General features: G+C 45.1%; 1 protein-coding gene across 1 annotated transcript in view; it reads right to left on the bottom strand.

Moving 5' to 3' along the window:
• The window catches only part of LOC139531447 (patched domain-containing protein 1-like), a 93,393-nt gene that overhangs the window by 39,803 nt on the left and 38,637 nt on the right, over positions 1-14,953 (bottom strand). Inside the window, exons 5-7 of the mRNA XM_071327897.1 lie at positions 8,671-8,901; positions 4,270-4,502; positions 3,953-4,191 (exon numbers count right to left, since the gene is read on the bottom strand). Of these exons, the coding sequence (XP_071183998.1) occupies positions 3,953-4,191; positions 4,270-4,502; positions 8,671-8,901 (703 nt within the window). The remainder of the gene's footprint in view (positions 1-3,952; positions 4,192-4,269; positions 4,503-8,670; positions 8,902-14,953) is intronic.

The following is a 14,953-nucleotide window of genomic DNA, read 5'->3' on the forward strand; positions in this document are numbered from 1 at the left end:
CAAGCATGGTGACTAGCTATTACAATCAGTTTGTATTGCTGGTAGTATATAGGTTGGGATTATTGATGCGTTCAAGACAACTGGGAACTCTGAAAAAAACGCTCCAACTAGGAATAATCGTTTTAATAATCGTTTTCGTCGGAATTCCAACTTGGGAACTCGACCAGGTGTGTCTGGGGCTGATTACGGCCTTCTATTGTATTTCATGAACATGTGTAGATGTCTAGACAATAGCTAGATGCAGCGTGGTTATAGCCATCAATTTAGACAAGTGTGTCGGGAAAGAGTCACCTAATAATTACAAAATATTTATTCAATATTTATCTGGACACTTACTATTGCTACTATGCAAATATGCAAGTAACCAATGTACTGTACCGTTTACACCTTCTGTATCCTGTGCATGTGACAAATAAACATACATTTCATTTGATATAGTGTGTGTTTACCAGAGACGGTATGTGAAGAAGAAAATGACCAAAGACAGATTAGGATATAGGCCAAGGACTAGATAGAGGGTATTTTTTCTACTACTTTCCCCACTTTTAGTCTTGAAATCTTTGGTTGTTTACTACACTACCTTACTCTGTTTAGTACATGGCCTCACATGTGAATCCTTAAAGAGATGAGTGGCTCTTAAGAATGTAAAAAACACCATTTGAAATGTTCCTACATGAGACCCAAAACGAGCCTGTCGGTCACATATGGCTTTTATCCTGGCTTGGCTTCCCCAGTGATTTTACCCACGCACTGCTACTGTGTGTGTGTGCTGGGGGGGGGGGGGGGTGCAGATGGCTTTCACCTCTGTGGTTGCCATGGCACCTGTGACTCATCAGTGACACTGACCCCCTCCTCCTGTGAAGCTCTGAGATAATCTATTTTCTGTGTGTGTGTGTGTGTGTGTGTGTGTGTGTGTGTGTGTGTGTGTGTGTGTGTGTGTGTGTGTGTGTGTGTGTGTGTGTGTGTGTGTGTGTGTGTAGGATTATGATAATGCTTTTTACTACTACAAATCTAGGTGACGTATCAGACACCATCCTGTCTCTGACCATCTAATCAGACATTATCCTGTCTCTGACCATCCTATCAGACATTATCCTGTCTCTGACCATCCTATCAGACATTATCCTGTCTCTGACCATCTATCAGACATTATCCTGCCTTTGACCATCCTATCAGACATTATCCTGTGTGGCTCAGTTGGTAGCCCATGCCGCTTGGAAAGACAATATTGTGGATTTGATTCCCACTGGAGCCACACATATGAAAATGTATGCACACACTACTGTCACTTTGGATACAAATCAGAGAGAGACAGGGGAGCAAGGGAGAGGAGAGGTGGACGAAAGGGAGAGTAGTGGGGAAGTAGACTGCCTGGGGACTTAGATGCACTGTAGTCTCTAAGAGCTGTTTATTGTAAAGGAGTACAGTAAGTGTTCTTTGGGAGGTGCTCAGGGGTCGAAGGGACTGGAAGCTTCCATCGTCACAATGTATTCATAGGGTTAGACAAAAACTAAACATCCTCTGTCTCTCTCTATATTTATCAAGAATACAGTCTATGTTTGAGACAGACACACGCACGCACGCACAAACACACATATACAAGCACATGCTCACTGTAATTAGTGTCATGTGTGGGAGGAGAGCTGCAGTTGGGCCTGAAATAACAGAGGACATATGGAGAGAGAGAAAAAGAGAGAAAGAGAAAGAGAAAGAGAGAGAGAGTAATGACATACACCAACAGCTTAAGTGGGGTCTGGGAAAATACTGTAAAAAATACTGTAAAAAAAATAGAGATGAGGATAGAGAGAGAGATAGAGAGAGAGAGAGAGATAAGGAGAGAGAGAGATGAGGAGAGAGAGAAATGAGGAGAGAGAGAAAAATAAGGAGAAAGAAAGATAAGGAGAGAGAGAGAGAGAGAGAGAGAGAGAGAGAGAGAGAGAGAGAGAGAGAGAGAGAGAGAGAGAGAGAGAGAGAGAGAGAGAGATGAGGAGAGAGAGAAATGAGGAGAGAGAGAAATGAGGAGAAAGAGAAATGAGGAGAGAGAGAAAAATAAGGAGAGAGAGAGATGAGGAGAGAGAGAGAGAGTGTCACACCCTGATCTGTTTCACCTGTCCTTGTGCTTGTCTCCACCCCCCTCCAGGTGTCGCCCATCTTCCTCATTATCTACTGTGTATTTATACCTGTGTTCTCTGTTGCCAGTTCGTCTTGTCTTGTCAGGTCCTACCAGCTCGTTTTCCCATCTCCCTGCTTTCTCAAGTTCTGTTTCCTAGTTTCCTTGGTTCTGACCATTCTGCCTGCCCTGACTCTGAGCCTGCCTGCCATTCTGTATCTCACTGACTCTGACCAGTCTACAAACCTCTGCCTGTCCTGACACCCAGCCTGCCTGCTGTTCTATACCTTATTGACTCTGCCCTGGATTACGGACCCCTGCCTTTGACATGTCTTTTGCCTGCCCACTGTTTGGGTCAATATACATCTGTTACTCTAGCTGTCTGCATCTGGGTCTTATCCTGAGTTCTGATAGAGAGAGATGAGGAGATATATATATATAGAGAGAGAGAGAGTACTCCCAGGTAGGTAGGTAGTTATAACTCAACCAGCACTATATATATATTTATTTCACCTTTACTTAACCAGGTAGACCAGTTGAGAACAAGTTCTCATTTACAACTGCGACCTGGCCAAGATAAAGCAAAGCAGTGCGACACAAACAACAACACAGAGGAGAGGTGGACGTGCGACACAAACAACAACACAGAGTTACACAAGGAATAAACAAACGTACAGTCAATAACACAATAGAAAAATCTATATACAGTGTGTGCAAATGAAGTAAGATTAGGGAGGTAAGGCAATAAATAGGCCATAGTGGTGAAATAATTACAATTTAGCATTAACACTGGAGTGATAGATGTGCGGATGATGATGTGCAAGTAGAGATACTGGGGTGCAAAAGAGCAAAAATAAATAACAATATGGGGATGGGGTAGTTGGGTGGGCTATTTACAGATGGGCTGTGTACAGGTGCAGTGATCGGTAAACTGCTCTGACAGCTGATGTTTAAAGTTAGTGAGGGAGATATAAGTCTACAGCTTCAGTGATTTTTGCAATTCATTCCAGTTATTGGCAGCAGAGAACTGGAAGGAAAAACTGCCAAAGGAGGAGTTGGATGACCAGTGAAATATACCTGCTGGAGCGCGCGCTAGGGGTGGGTGTTGCTATGGTGACCAGTGAGCTGAGATAAGGCAGAGCTTTACCTAGCAAAGACTTATAGATGACCTGGAGCCAGTGGGTTTGCAAACAGGTCGCAGTAGTGGGTAGTATATGGGGCTTTGGTGACAAAACGGATGGCACTGTAATAGACTACATCCAATTTCCTGAGTAGAGTGTTGGAGGCTATTTTGTAAATGACATCGCCGAAGTCAAGGATCGGTAGGATGGTCAGTTTTACGAGGGTATGTTTGGCAGCGTGAGTGAAGGAGGCTTTGTTGCGAAATAGGAAGCCGATTCTAGATTTCATTTTGGATTGGAGTTGCTTAATGTGAGTCTGGAGGGAGAGTTTACAGTCTAACCAGACACCTAGGTATTTGTAGTTGTCCACGTATTCTAAGTCAGAGCCGTCCAGAGTAGTGATGCTGGACGGGCGGGTGGGCGTGGGCAGCGATCGGTTGAAGAGCATTTAGTTTTACTAGCATTTAAGAGCAGTTGGAGTGGTGGAGTACGATGAATGGTACCCCCACATAGATAGGTTATAACTCACCCAGCAGTATGAATGGTACCCCCACGTAGATAGGAGGTTATAACTCACCCAGCAGTATGAATGGTACCCCCAGGTAGATAGGAGGTTATAACTCACCCAGCAGTATGAATGGTACCCCCAGGTAGATAGGAGGTTATAACTCAACCAGCAGTATGAATGGTACCCCCAGGTAGATAGGTAGTCATAACTCACCCAGCAGTATGAATGGTACCCCCAGGTAGGTTGAGTTGTAAGTTGTTCCAGTCAGGTTAAGGATGCCAGCAGCAGTGAGACCAGAGAGGGCGATAGACAGCAGAGCTAAAAGCCCTAGCCAGGGTTTAGCTCTCACACAGTCCCTCATCGAACAACATCCCACGGCTAACACCAAACACACACATACACTGGCCAGCAGGGGGCGCCGAGCCAGCACTGACGACGCCTGGAAGTCTGTCCTGGGGGGAGAGAGGGCTGAGTTAGAGGGGTAGAGAGAAGAGAGAGACACACACACACTCACATATGTACACACACACCTTAGAGAGGATGAAGTGAAGGGGTATAAGCTCAGTTCAGGGTGTCCCGCCCCAAACCGGCCCAGCTCGCCACAGAACGCCTGCTCCCATTGGCTAGCCACCCTGTCCGTCAGGGCGCCGCGAGCCTGCAGGTAGTAGGTCAGCTGCAGAGCCCTAGCGCTCCGGACTCCTTGGCCTCGACCAGACACACCCCCTGGGCCCTGTACTGCAGGCCCTGCCCCCCACGCCTGCACCTGGAAAAGAAGAAAGGCTGCGTCTAAAGAAGGGAAAGGTCACATGAGGGCTAGCTAACCCTAACCCTGACCCTAAAGTAGGGAAAGGTCACCTGAGGGCGGTAATAAGGGCCAGTAAAGGGTTGTTAGCAGAAGAAAGGCTGCGTTTAAAGAAAGGTTGCAAAATTCACATAACTTTCCCAAAAAGGGATATCCTACGAAACAGGTTTGAGGAGTTAGCGAGGTAACTGAGGAGAGAGCCAGGTACATTTCTATGGCAACAAGTCCTTCAGAACTATCCTGCTCGGGTGCAGGGTAACTCAGAGCTAACTCCATTTATCCTGAATTAAGTGTCTGAGCCACGAGTTGAGGACCAATGCAATTAGATTCCCTTCCTCTTGCAAAGATTGTGTCATCGTCCCTTTCATTCGAGGTAGACTACTTATTCAATATTTTATTAATCAAATGGTTTTTTTGTGTGTAAAAAAAGTCATTAAAATATGTATCACATGACACATTTAGTAAGGACAACATTTGCTTTCCAAATAGTATGTTTTTCTCGCAATTATATTTTCACATTTGTTAAAGGCAAACTAACAGCCGTAACCAACCATAGACATAGGATAGCAGTTCCCATTCAAGTCAGGACTGGCAGCTATTGCTAGTGTACCCATGAGTTTAACAGTTAAATTCTCAGGTTTAGAGGTTCCAAAACCCTTCTATGGATTATATGTCTATGGCCACAACGCAACAAGCTGTTCCACAGATAGAAGTGATTGGTATGCTTATCAATGCAATCCTAAGATAACGACAAGTAATACAATTAAAGCACTTCTAAAAGTCTATTTCACTCCATAACCTGCTGAATTTGCAAGATCATTTTCTTTCATTTTGAATTTCGGCACAAATTAAAATGTGGCACGGACTCACCCATGGATTGATGTTTCAGCATAGTCTCAATGAAGAGCGGTCGACTAGCCATGTGTGACATGAACGCAAAGTTACAAGCCTGCTAGAGTTAGAGGCAGGAGGACGAGCAATATCCACCGTTCGAGTACTTGGATGGAGTGTGAAGTTAACTGAAGCTGGTTAGCTTTAGAAAACCCTGAGTATCTCTATACCCCTCCTGCTCATTCCCTTCTGATTCTGGAAATCTTATTTCCTGCTCATTCCCTTCTGATTCTGGAAATCTTATTTCCTGCTCATTCCCTTCTGATTCTGGAAATCTTATTTCCTGCTCATTCCCTTCTGATTCTGGAAATCTTATTTCCTGCTCATTCCCTTCTGATTCTGGAAATCTTCCAACTTGTATTTGAGGAAAACCTGGGAACTTTGTGGAAAGTTGCCAGAATTGTGCAACTCTAGTCTCAAATCAGACACAATACACACCCCTCCTAACAGGTGACCAATGAAAATACACAGTACACACCCCTCCTAACAGGTGACCAATGAAAATACACAATACACACCCCTCCTAACAGGTGACCAATGAAAATACACAATACACACCCCTCCTAACAGGTGACCAATGAAAATACACAGTACACACCCCTCCTAACAGGTGACCAATGAAAATACACAGTACACACCCCTCCTAACAGGTGACCAATGAAAATACACAGTACACACTCATCCTAACAGGTGACCAATGAAAATACACAGTACACACTCATCCTAACAGGTGACCAATGAAAATACACAGTACACACTCATCCTAACAGGTGACCAATGAAAATACACAGTACACACTCATCCTAACAGGTGACCAATGAAAATACACAGTACACACTCATCCTAACAGGTGACCAATGAAAATACACAGTACACACCCCTCCTAACAGGTGACCAATGAAAATACACAGTACACACCCCTCCTAACAGGTGACCAATGAAAATACACAGTACACACTCATCCTAACAGGTGACCAATGAAAATACACAATACACACCCCTCCTAACAGGTGACCAATGAAAATACACAGTACACACCCCTCCTAACAGGTGACCAATGAAAATACACAGTACACACCCCTCCTAACAGGTGACCAATGAAAATACACAATACACACCCCTCCTAACAGGTGACCAATGAAAATACACAATACACACCCCTCCTAACAGGTGACCAATGAAAATACACAGTACACACCCCTCCTAACAGGTGACCAATGAAAATACACAGTACACACCCCTCCTAACAGGTGACCAATGAAAATACACAGTACACAATCATCCTAACAGGTGACCAATGAAAATACACAGTACACACTCATCCTAACAGGTGACCAATGAAAATACACAGTACACACTCATCCTAACAGGTGACCAATGAAAATACACAGTACACACTCATCCTAACAGGTGACCAATGAAAATACACAGTACACACCCCTCCTAACAGGTGACCAATGAAAATACACAGTACACACCCCTCCTAACAGATGACCAATGAAAATACACAGTACACACCCCTCCTAACAGGTGACCAATGAAAATACACAGTACACACTCATCCTAACAGGTGACCAATGAAAATACACAATACACACCCCTCCTAACAGGTGACCAATGAAAATACACAGTACACACCCCTCCTAACAGGTGACCAATGAAAATACACAGTACACACCCCTCCTAACAGGTGACCAATGAAAATACACAGTACACAATCATCCTAACAGGTGACCAATGAAAATACACAGTACACACTCATCCTAACAGGTGACCAATGAAAATACACAATACACACCCCTCCTAACAGGTGACCAATGAAAATACACAATACACACCCCTCCTAACAGGTGACCAATGAAAATACACAGTACACACCCCTCCTAACAGGTGACCAATGAAAATACACAGTACACACTCATCCTAACAGGTGACCAATGAAAATACACAGTACACACTCATCCTAACAGGTGACCAATGAAAATACACAGTACACACTCATCCTAACAGGTGACCAATGAAAATACACAGTACACACTCATCCTAACAGGTGACCAATGAAAATACACAGTACACACCCCTCCTAACAGGTGACCAATGAAAATACACAGTACACACCCCTCCTAACAGATGACCAATGAAAATACACAGTACACACCCCTCCTAACAGGTGACCAATGAAAATACACAGTACACACTCATCCTAACAGGTGACCAATGAAAATACACTTTACACACTCATCCTAACAGGTGACCAATGAAAATACACAGTACACACTCATCCTAACAGGTGACCAATGAAAATACACAGTACACACTCATCCTAACAGGTGACCAATGAAAATACACAGTACACACTCATCCTAACAGGTGACCAATGAAAATACACAGTACACACCCCTCCTAACAGATGACCAATGAAAATACACAGTACACACCCCTCCTAACAGGTGACCAATGAAAATACACAGTACACACTCATCCTAACAGGTGACCAATGAAAATACACAGTACACACCCCTCCTAACAGGTGACCAATGAAAATACACAGTACACACCCCTCCTAACAGGTGACCAATGAAAATACACAGTACACACCCCTCCTAACAGGTGACCAATGAAAATACACAATACACACCCCTCCTAACAGGTGACCAATGAAAATACACAATACACACCCCTCCTAACAGGTGACCAATGAAAATACACAGTACACACCCCTCCTAACAGGTGACCAATGAAAATACACAGTACACACTCATCCTAACAGGTGACCAATGAAAATACACAGTACACACTCATCCTAACAGGTGACCAATGAAAATACACAGTACACACTCATCCTAACAGGTGACCAATGAAAATACACAGTACACACTCATCCTAACAGGTGACCAATGAAAATACACAGTACACACTCATCCTAACTGGTGACCAATGAAAATACACAGTACACACTCATCCTAACAGGTGACCAATGAAAATACACAGTACACACTCATCCTAACAGGTGACCAATGAAAATACACAGTACACACTCATCCTAACAGGTGACCAATGAAAATACACAGTACACACTCATCCTAACAGGTGACCAATGAAAATACACAGTACACACTCATCCTAACAGGTGACCAATGAAAATACACAGTACACACTCATCCTAACAGGTGACCAATGAAAATACACAGTACACACTCATCCTAACAGGTGACCAATGAAAATACACAGTACACACCCCTCCTAACTGGTGACCAATGTAGGCCATCCGCCCGTCAGCCAGACGTGTGATTGGGTAGCGCAGAGGAAGGGAAGAACGGTTAGCGAAGCGAGCTGATTGGCTGTCCTCCAGGGATCGGATGATGTCATCGATGATGCAGGTATTCTTGTCGTCGAGAAGACAGAGGTGGGAGAAAGAGTAGTTGAACCCCAACACTGGAACCTGGAGCTGAACGACAGCACGATGGAGCTGAAGAGAGAGAGAATTCTTTATTTCTGTGTTTCTTTACCAATCCATTCAAGCAGTAGCGATATCACTGCCTTTACACAGGAAACAAGGCTGTTATTTTGGAACATGGAAGTACCTGTATGCATATAATATACAGTGCAATCGGAGTATTCAGACCCCATGACTTTTTCCATATTTTGTTATGTCACAGCATTACTCTAAAATTGATTAAATCGTTTTTTCCCCCCATCATTAATCTACACACAATACCCCATAATGACATCACAATACCCCATAATGACACAATACCCCATAATGACATCACAATACCCCATAATGACAAAGCAAAAACAGGTTTCTAGAAACATGTGCACCTTTATTAAAACTGAAATATCACATTTACATTAGTATTCAGACCCTTTATTCAGTACTTTGTTGAAGCACCTTTGGCAGCGATTACAGCCTCAAGTCTTATTTGGTATGACGCTACAAGCTTGGCACACCTGTATTTTGGGGATTTCTCCCATTCTTCTCTGCAGATCCTCTCAAACTCTGTCAGGTTGGATGGGGAGCATCACAGCACAGCTTTTTTCAGATCTCTCCAGAGATGTTCGATCAGGTTCAAGTCCGGGCTCTGGCTGGGCCATTCAAGGACATTCAGAGACTTGTCCCAAAGCCACTTCTGCATTGTCTTGGCTGTGTGCTTAGGGTCGTTGTCCTGTTGGAAGGTGAACCTTCACCCCCTTCTGAGGTCCCGAGCGTTCTGGGGCAGGTTTTCATCGAGGATCTCATCTTTCCCTCATTCCTGACTAGTCTCCCAGTCCCTGCCGCTGAAAAACATCCCCACAGCATGATGCTGCCACCACCATGCTTCAACGTAGGGAAGGTGACAGGTTTCCTCCAGACCTGACACTTGGCATTCAAGCCAAAGAGTTCAATCTTGGTTTCATCAGACCAGAGAATCTTGTTTCTCATGGTCAAAGTCTTTTAGGTGCCTTTTAGCAAACTCCAAGCAGGCTGTCATGTGTCTTTTACTGAGGAGTGGCTACCGTCTAGTGCTGCAGAGATGGTTGTCCTTCTGGAAGGTTCTCCCATCGCCATAGAGGAACTCTGGAGCTCTGTCAGAGTGACCATTGGGTTCTTGGTCACCTCCCTGACCAAGGCCCTTCTCCCACGATTGCTCAGTTTGGCTGGGCGGCCAGCTCTAGGAAGAGTCTTGGGTGTTCCAAACTTCTTTGATTTAAGAATTATGGAGGTAACTGTGTTCTTGGGGACCTTCAATGCTGCAGAAATGTTTTGGTACTCTTCCCCAGATCTGTGCCTCGACACAATCCTGTCTCGGAGCTCTACGAACAATTCCTTTGACCTCATGGCTTGGTGTTTGCTCTGCACTGGAAACTGTGGGACCTTCTATAGACAGGTGTCTAGGTGCCTTTCTAAGTCATGTCCAATCATTTAAATTTATCACTGGTGGACTCCAAACCAGTTGTAGAAACATCTCAAGGATGATCAATGGAATCAGGATGCACCGGAGCTCAATTTTGAGTCTCATAGCAAAGGATCAGAATACTTAAGGTATTTCTGTTAATAAAAATAAATAAAAAACATGCAAAAATTTCTTAAAAACTGTTTTCGCTCTGTCATTATGGGGTATTGTTTGTAGATTAATGAGGGGAAAAAATTATTTAATACATTTTATAACAAGGCTGTAACGTAACAAAATGTGAAAAAAGGGAAGGGGTCTGAATACTTTCAGAATGCATTGTATGCACCTATACTATAATCCACCTACTACCATATGTACCCGTATGTATATAATTATGTTCCTATAATTATACTGTTTGTATATGTCCAATAATGCAATACAAACACTGTATTGGGAGAAGTATCCACAGATTAGGAAGTATTCTGTTCTGTTTCCATGGCAAGAAGACAATAGGGATCATGTGCGTGGTTACAGTTACTAGGAAACAGCGATGCCATTCACAGTGTGTGGGCGGAGTTATCACACACCTTGGAATGCTGCATATACCAGCGCTTGTGTGTGTGTATGGTCACTAGACTACCCATTACATACCATACCTCACTCTCAACAACAGAGCTTTAAACCCTAACATTGAACAATATTGGAAATAAATGTGTTGTTACTGACTGGATATAAATCAAATCCAATTTTATTTGTCACATGCGCCAAATACAACAGGTGAACACCTTACAGTGGCTGAGTCACTGGCCGTCCCTGGGAGGGGTGCGTCACTTGAGTGGGTTGAGTCACTGACGTGATCTTCCTGTCTGGGTTGGCGCCCCCCCTTGGGTTGTGCCGTGGCGGAGATCTTTGTGGGCTATACTCGGCCTTGTCTCAGGATGGTAAGTTGGTGGTTGAAGATATCCCTCTAATGGTGTGGGGGCTGTGCTTTGGCAAAGTGGGTGGGGTTATATCCTGCCTGTTTGGCCCTGTCCGGGGGTATCAGATCGGATGGGGCTACAGTGTCTCCTGACCCCTCCTGTCTCAGCCTCCAGTATTTATGCTGCAGTAGTTTATGTGTCGGGGGGCTAGGGTCAGTCTGTTATATCTGGAGTACTTCTCCTGTCTTATCCGGTGTCCTGTGTGAATTTAAGTATGCACTCTCTAATTCTCTCTTTCTCTATTTCTTTCTTTCTCTCTCTCTGAGGACCTGAGCCCTAGGACCATGCCTCAGGACTACCTGGCATGATGACTCCTTGCTGTCCCCAGTCCACCTGGCCGTGCTGCTGCTCCAGTTTCAACTGTTCTGCCTGCGGCTATGGAACCCTGACCTGTTCACCGGACGTGGTACCTGTCCCAGACCTGCTGTTTTCAACTCTCTAGAGACAGCAGGAGCGGTAGAGATACTCTTAATGATTGGCTATGAAAAGCCAACTGACATTTACTCCTGAGGTGCTGACTTGTTGCACCCTCGACAACTACTGTGATTATTATTATTTGAAAAATGCTGGTCATTTATGAACATTTGAACATATTGGCCATGTTCTGTTATAATCTCCACCCGGCACAGCCAGAAGAGGACTGGCCAACCCTCATAGCCTGGTTCCTCTCTAGGTTTCTTCCTAGGTTTTGGCCTTTCTAGGGAGTTTTTCCTAGCCACCGTGCTTCTACACCTGCATTGCTTGCTGTTTGGGGTTTTAGGCTGGGTTTCTGTACAGCACTTTGAGATATCAGCTGATGTAAGAAGGGCTATATAAATCTATTTGATTTGATTTGACTTGAAATGCTTACTTACAAGCCCTTAACCAACAATAGAGATTTAAGAAAATACCAAAAAAAAAAGTAAGAGATAAGAATAACAAATAATTAAAGAGCAGCAGTAAATAACAATAGCGGGGATATATACAGGGGGTACCGGTGTCGAGGTAATATGTACATGTAGGTAGAGTTAAAGTGACTATGCATAGATAATAACAGAGTAGCAGCAGCGTAGAAGAGGGGAGGAGGGCAATGCAAATAGTCTGGGTAGCCATTTGATTAGATGTTCAGGAATCAATTATGGGTTGGGGGTAGAAGCTGTTTAGAAGCCTCTTGGACCAAGACTTGGCGCTCCGGTACTGCTTGCCGTGCGGTAGCAGAGAGAACAGTCTATGACAAGGGTGCCTGGAGTCTTTGACAATTTTATGGCCTTCTTCTGACACCGCCTGGTGTAGAGGTCCTGGATGGCAGGAAGCTTGGCCCCGGTGATGTACTGGGCCGTACCCACTACCCTCTGTAGTAACTTTTTGAGGATTTGAGGATCCATGCCAAATCTTTTCAGTCTCCTGAGGGGGAATAGGCGTTGTCGTGCCCTCTTCATGACTGTCTTGGTGTGTTTAAACCATGATAGTTTGTTGGTGATGTGGACACCAAGGAGCTTGAAGCTCTCAACCTGCTCCACTACAGCCTCGTAGATGAGAATGGGGGCGTGCTCCGTCCTCCTTTTCCTGTAGTCCACAATCATCTCCTTTTTCTTGATCACGTTGAGGGAGAGGCTGTTATCCTGGCACCACACGGTCAGGTTTCTGACCTCCTCCCTATAGGCCGTCTCATCATTGTCGGTGATCAGACCTACCACTGCTGTGTCATCGGCAAAATTAATGATGGTGTTGGAGTCGTGCCTGGCCGTGCAGTCATGAGTGAACAGGGAGTACAGGAGGGGACTGAGCACGCACCCCTGAGGGGCCCCCGTGTTGAGGATCAGCATGTTACCTACTCTTATCACCTGGGGGTCGGCCTGTCAGGAAGTCCAGGATCCAGATGCAGAGGGAGGTGTTTAGTCCCAGGGTCCTTAGCTTAGTGATGAGCTTTGAGGGGACTATGGTGTTGAACACTGAGCTGTAGTCAATGAATAGCATTCTCACATAGGTGTTCCTTTTGTCCAGGTGTGAAAGGGCAGTGTGGAGTTAAATACAGATTTCATCATCTGTGGATCTGTTGGGGCGGTATGCAAATTGGAGTGGGTCTAGGGTTTCTGCGATAATGGTGTTGATGTGAGCCATGACCAGCCTTTCAAAGCATTTCATGGCTACAGATGTGAGTGCTACGGGCCAGTAGTCATTTAGGCAGGTTACCTTAGTGTTCTTGGGCAGATGTGATGACCGGCTGTCGTTACCTTCGTGTTCTTGGGCACAGGGACTATTGTGTTGTGCTTGAACATGTTGGCATTACAGACTCAGACAGGGAGAGGTTGAAAATGTCAGTGAAGACACTTGCCAGTTGGTCAGCGCATGCTCGGAGTACACGTCCACGGTAAGCCGTCTGGCCCTGCGGCCTTGTGAATGTTGACCTGTTTTAAGGTCTTACTCACATCGGCCGCGGAGAGCGTGATCACACAGTCGTCCGGAACAGCTGATGCTCTCATGCATGTTTCAGTGTTACTTGCCTTGAAGCGAGCATAGAGGTTACTTAGCTCGTCTGGTAGGCTTGTGTCACTGGGCAACTCTCGCGGCTGTGCTTCCCTTTGTAGTCTGATAGTTTGCAAGCCCTGCCACATCCGACGAGCGTTGGAGCCAGTGTAGTACATTTCGATCTTAGTTCTGTATTGACGTTTTACCTCTTTGACAGTTCGTCGGAGGGCATAGTGGGATTTCTTATAAGCTTCCGGGTTAGAGTCCCGCTCCTTGAAAGTGGCAGCTCTACCCTTTAGCTTCGTGTGAATGTTGCCTGTTATCCATGGCTTCTGGTTGGGGTATGCACGTACGGTCACTGTGGGGACGACGTGCTCGATGCACTTATTGATAAAGCCAGTGACTGATGTGATGTACTCCTCAATGCCATCGGAAGAATCCCGGAACATATTCCAGTCTGTGCTATCGAAACAGCTCTGTTGTTTAGCATCTGCTTCATCTGACCACTCTTTTATAGACCGAGTCGCTGGTGCTTCCTGCTTACATTTTAGCTTGAAAGTAGGAATCAGGAGGATAGAATTGTGGTCAGATTTGCCAAATGGAGGGCGAGGGAGAGCTTTGTACACGTCTCTGTGTGTGGCGTAAAGGTGGTCTAAAGTTTTTTTCCCTCTGGTTGCACATTTAACATGCTGATAGAAATAAGGTAAAACTGATTTAAGTTTTCCTGCATTAAAGTCCCCGGCCACTAGGAGTGCAGCCTCTGGATGGGAGGGGTCAAGTGATGGTTAAGTTGAGGGGAGGAGGATTATTTAAGATATTGTTTGAAGGTAGGGTTTCAGATGGTTTCGGAAGATGGGCAGGGACTCCACTGTTCTGGCTTCAGGGGGAGGCTGGTTCCACCATTGTGGTGCCAGGACAGAGAAGAGCTTAGACTGGGCAAATATTGCCCTCCCGTAGTGCGAGAGGGCCAAGAGACCTGAGGTGGTAGAATGAAGTGCTTGGGTTGGGGTGTAGCGTTTGAGCACAGCCTGAAGGTAGGGAGGGACAGTTCCACTTGCTGTTCTGTAGGTAAGCACCATTGTCTTGTAGTGGATGCGAGCTTCGACTGGAAGCCAGTGTAGTGTGCGGATGAGTGGGGTATATTACTGCACTGTCGGAGCTAGAAGCACAAGCATTTCGCTACACCCGCAATAACATCTGCTAATCACGTGTATGTGAC

Source organism: Salvelinus alpinus, chromosome 10, assembly GCF_045679555.1.
Source record: "Salvelinus alpinus chromosome 10, SLU_Salpinus.1, whole genome shotgun sequence".
Taxonomy (NCBI): domain Eukaryota; kingdom Metazoa; phylum Chordata; class Actinopteri; order Salmoniformes; family Salmonidae; genus Salvelinus; species Salvelinus alpinus.